Source organism: Otolemur garnettii, unplaced genomic scaffold, assembly GCF_000181295.1.
Source record: "Otolemur garnettii isolate 467f Iridium unplaced genomic scaffold, OtoGar3 scaffold00016, whole genome shotgun sequence".
Classification (NCBI taxonomy): domain Eukaryota; kingdom Metazoa; phylum Chordata; class Mammalia; order Primates; family Galagidae; genus Otolemur; species Otolemur garnettii.
The window spans coordinates 23,929,467-23,934,815 of record NW_003852411.1 but is presented as its reverse complement, the minus strand read 5'-3'; the positions used below and the strand labels follow the sequence as shown (position 1 = coordinate 23,934,815).

Here is a 5,349-nt window from a genome sequence, read left to right as displayed (position 1 = left end):
AAGGCAAGGGATTGAATTAAGGTGTATTAAATTATTAGGGCATTTATGGGAAGATTATAAATTATATAACTCTGATCTTTGATACAAACCATTTAGCAGCAAAGTAGAATGATTCAGTAACAGGACGTATCTGCTGTTTCTAGGAGTACTTCATGATGCTCCTTATATGCATATATTGCACCTGATTTTGATGTTGGCATGCTTTATGCTGCTTGAACCAAAACATTGTCAAGAAATGTTAATATGGTGGGGCACGGGAGCTCACATCTATAATCCTAGCACTCTGGGAGGCTGAGATGGGAGAATCCTTTAAGCTCAGGAGTTCCAGACCAGTCTGAGTAAGAGTGAGACCCTGTCTCTACTAAAAGTAGACAATAGGGCTAGGATCACACCTGTAATCCCAGCATGCACTCTGGGAAGCTGAGGTGGGCAGATTGCTTGAGCTCAGGAGTTTGAGACTGGCCTGAGCAAGAGTGAGACCTCATCTCTAAAAAATGGCTAGGTGTTGTGGCGGGCGCCTGTAGTCCCAGCTACTTGGGAGGCTCAGGAGTTCCAGATCAGTCTGAGTAAGAATTCACTGAGGCAAGTGAATTGCTTTGAGCCCAGGAGTTTAAGGTTGCTGTGTGCTATGACACCTCGGCACTCTATAAAGGGCAACAAAGTAAGACTCTGTCTCAAAAAAAAAAAAAAAAAGAAAAAGACAATAATAAGTTGGGTTTTGTGGTGGGCACCTATAGTCCCACCTACTCAGGAGTCTGATGCAGCAGAATCACTTGAGCTAAGGACTTGGAGGTTGCTGTGAGCTAGACTAATGCCTCAGCACTGTAGCCTGGGCAATAGAGTGAGACTCTTATCTGAAAAAAACAAAAACAATATGATGACCTAGTATATGCTAATATGATTTATGTATTTTCTAGCACGTTCCACCTTCTCTGTTCACGGAACCTAATGAAATATCCCAGTATTTACCAATAAAGGAAGCAGTTTATGAGAAGCTAATATTTCCAGAAAAAATTATTCCTAACCCAGAAGACTCAAAACAAAGTACACCTGTGGATTAGAATGTGATACAACATATGTGCACTGTGGAACTGACCGGACACCTTGGCTATGTGTAGGGGGTATTTTTATGAGAATTAATTGCCTTGTTTATGCCCAGATATCTGTAGCCTTAAAGGAAAAAATAATAAAGGCTTGTCACAGGCAGGTTCCACCTAACTACTGTTCGTAATGTCTGTCTTCAAATTCATATTCCAGAGTTTTATTTTCTGGAGTTAAATTTGGATTTCTAAATTATCACAAAGTGGTATCTCAGCAGTAGTGATGTGTATGTGTCTCATGGGTAGTGAGCACAGTCCACATCCATCATGAAGCACTGTCTTGTAACATGAGAAGGTTAATTTAAATCACCGAATTCCAATGTCTTTTCACTTTCATAGGATTCCTGATCATGCATGTTGATGTACTGGCTTTTCACTTTGGGCTATCTGATGTTTTATGTACTTCTAAAGAGTTGTAGCTTGCTACCCAGGAAATTAATCTCATAGTTTAATGATCCTCACCCACAAAATTAAAAAATATATATTCCCCCTAATTTTAAATTGACTTTGAAATTTAAAGGCAGTTTTAAGCATAGAACCACAATGACAAACACCTAGTTTTTTGGAGAACTTAAGCTATTATATATGGAAACATGAACGTGGTTTGCCGCTGTCAGGGCTATCTTTCCTCCATCTTTAGGTGCTTTTTCTTATGTGTAGTTCTACTTGCACTGGTATTTTAAACTTTCATTTTTCATGCAGCCTCAGAGTGAATAAATCCCTTAAATTTGATACTGGTACTAAAAAGTGTAAAGGGTTTATTACCAATTGTATTTTGCAAATATAATGTCAATTCCTAAAGCCACGAGATTCATTTCTTCTTAAAATACTTAGGGTATAGGTGTGGAGGAGAGGACATAGTTTAAAATGTAAAAGCCAATTTTTCTATTTTAAGATTATTCATTTTTGTAACATTATAGGGATCCAGTAAAATATAACTAGTCTAAGATCTAGGTATACAGAAAATACGTAAAAGTAAATTTCAAATCCATTTGGTTATTGTGGTGATGACTCTTTAAACATTTTTAAATTATTTTCTGCCCTTCCAAATGCTCTTCATAAAGTGGGGAATTATTATAAAGCACCAAATAAGGAATAATTTGAAATGGATTTTTAAAAATCATTTTTTGATGAGCAGGCAGGAAAAATCAACCCTTTTGTTCTAACTTTAAATAACTGTTGTACATAATTCCACTTGATAGATAAATCATTAAATAATACTTAATTGAAAGTATTAGCAATGCTTTCCAGGTATCAGCCTGAATATAAATTTTAGTGAAACAAATACCCTTACATATTCATCATTGCTCAAACTCTGGTATATTGTTGTGAGCCAACAGGCAGATATTTTATTATCTAAATTTGGTCACAAATAATTTTCATATTTGCCTTTGGTATTTGCCTACATCTTTAAAGTATAGGAAATCAGGAATTTGTTACTTTAAGAGAACACATGGTATGTTCACTATATATTAAATATAACTATATTTAATGCTTTCTCTTAGGACAGAAAAGTATATATATACACACATACACACACACGTTGTACTTAGCTTTCTGTTTTATATGTCATGCAGATTTGAACAGAACAGATTCTGTTCATGCAAATTAGAAGAAATGAAAAACTTGTAAGAATATTTATGAGTTGGAATTTCTGGCCAATATCATATTTGTGTGTGTGTGTTCACGCACGCGCACGCACACACGTTTTTTAAAACTTGTTGATTCAGATGTCCTGTCTCTGAGTAGTCCTAGATTGTATGATAATCTTTATTAAAAATTATAGGGAACTAAAAGAATTGACCTCTTTTTTTCCTTTTAGAGGGAGGGAGGCGGGTAGGATGAGTGTGCTTCTTACAATTTTATTAATTCCGTGGAGAATACCAAGAAAATGTGTATATGCCCATTGCTAAATGACATGCGCTGTTTTATATTTATTTGTCCCAAGTGACTTTTTGTAAGAGGAGAATAAACAATAAGCAATTACTGATCTATGTTTTCTCTATTTTATTTCAATTTTACTTAGAGCTTAATTGAAGAAGAATGGTTTGGAATATTCCTTTCTTGTTTGTGCTTTTATGTTTTGAACTTGATCAACACTGTATACAAATTATCCAGGCACATTGTAAATAAAAACCTAACAGGTAGTTCAGAATATAATTCCCCCTTTTACCTTTGGGTCTTGTTCCTCCTCGCTCTCTGTTCCTTAGTATTCTAGGGTTGTTTTAATTAGCTAATACTTTTTGTATGTTGGGTTAATGTTTTCTGTTTTTGAAAATACCCATCACATGTATCATTCTCTTCTTTTAGTAGAGATGGGGTCTCACTCTTGCTCAGCCTAGTTTCTAACTCCTGAGGTCAAGGGATCCTCCTGTTCTACTCTCCCAGAGTGCTAATATTACAAGTGTGAGCCACTGCACCCAGCCACAAATGTTCTTTTTTGTTTTTGTTTTTGTTTGTTTGGTTTTGGCCGGGCTGGGTTTGAATCCGCCACCACCGGCATATGGGGCCTGTGCCCTACTCCTTTGAGCCACAGGCGCCACCCAACCACAAATGTTCTTAATGACATCCAGAATGGTGAATCCTTTTAAGAAAGTTTTCAGTTTACTTTGCCCAGACCCATCAGAGGAGACACTATGACAGGTGTAGCCTCACAAAATGTGTTTCTTAAGTAATAAGACTTGAATGTCAGAATGACTTCTTTATCCACAGGCTGCAGAATGAATGTTGTTAGCAAGCATGAAAACACCTTGAATCTTCTTGTACATCTCCATCAGAGCTTCTGGGTTCATTGTCAATCAACAGTTAAATGTTTTGAAAAGAATCTTTTCTGAGCAGGAGATCTCAACAGTGGACTTAAAATATTCAATAAATCACACTGTAAAGAGATAAACTGTCATCCATGCATTATTCTTCCATTTCTAGAGCAGCAGAGAAGATGTAGCATATGAACCTTATGAAATTAAGGTTCTTAAGGGACCTAAGATTTTCAGAGTGATAAAGGAGCATTGTCTTCCACTTGAAGTCACTAGCTGTATTAGCCCTTAACAAGAGAATTAGCCTGTCCCTTGATGCTTTGAAGCCAGGCATTGAAAGTGGTAGATGGCATATTCTTCTAATATAAGGCTGTTTTATCTACACTGAAAATCTGTTGTTTTATGTAGCCATCTTCATCCATGATCTTAGCTAGATGTGGATAACTTGCTTCTGGCTTCTGTATCAGCACTTGCTGCTTTACGGTTTCCGGTTTTTTTTATTGTTGTTGTTGCAGTTTGGCCTGGGGCTGAGCTTGAACCCGCCACCCTTGGTATACAGGGCCGGTGCCCTACTCATTGAGCCACAGGTGCTGCCCAACTGTTTCCATTTTTTATTAGGAGGTGGCTTCCTAAACCTCATGAATCAAGCTCTGCTACCTTCAAACTTTCCTTCTGAGAGAGCTTCCTCTCTTCTCTCACCATCACAGAACTGCAAAGTTAAGGAGGGCCTTGCTCTAGATTAGGCCTTTAAGGCAGGGGTGTTCAGCATTTTGCCTTCTCTGGGACACATTGATAGAGGAGTTGTCTTGGGCCACATGTTGAACGCACAAACACTAACAAAAGCTGATGAGCAGAAAAGAAAAAAATGGCATACATAATTTTCATAATATTTATCACCACACATAAGCAAAAAAATCCTCACATCATAATCCTAATTATGTAGTGGCCCATTCAGAGAATCTTTTAAAATTGCTGAGCAGGCCCCAAGTTTGCAAGTACTAATATAGAAAATGTACATATCTAAGTAATAAAATGTCCTTTCAAAAATACTATAAAAGTTAAAAAAGTGGGCGAATAAAATTAGGGGGATATTGGACATTGCATCTGAGAAACTAATGCATCAATGTCTGGTTTGATGGAACTAGTTGCAATTTGCAGTCAGTTAAGATGCTCATGAGATATTTTGGTTCTAATTTTACCCTTAATGTGCTTCATTCTTGAAAAAAGTTGCTTTCAGGCTTGGCGCCTGTAGCTCCGCAGCTAGGGCACCAGCCACATAAACCAGAAGTGGTGGGTTCGAACCCAGCCCGGGTCTGCCATGACAACTGCAACCACAAATGGCTGGGCATTGTGGCGGGTGCCTGTAGTTCCCGCTACTTGGGAGGCTGAGGCAGGAGAATGGCTTAAGCCCAAGACCTTGAGATTGCTGTGAGCTGTGACGCTGTGACACTCTACCCAGGGTGACGTAGTAAAACTCTGTCTCAAAAAAAAAA

At 37.8% G+C, this 5,349-nt stretch overlaps 1 protein-coding gene across 2 annotated transcripts in view; it reads left to right on the top strand.

The window, feature by feature from the left end:
- Nucleotides 1-5,349, top strand: part of TIPRL (TOR signaling pathway regulator) — a 55,436-nt gene that overhangs the window by 33,076 nt on the left and 17,011 nt on the right. The window contains exon 7 of one of the 2 annotated variants that reach the window (XM_003785727.3): nt 918-3,092. The exons of the other annotated variant lie outside the window; for it this stretch is intronic. Within the exon in view, the coding sequence (XP_003785775.1) occupies nt 918-1,061 (144 nt within the window). The 3' untranslated portion in view covers nt 1,062-3,092. Of the gene's footprint in view, nt 1-917; nt 3,093-5,349 lie in introns of those variants that run through there. 2 annotated transcript variants of the gene reach the window in all.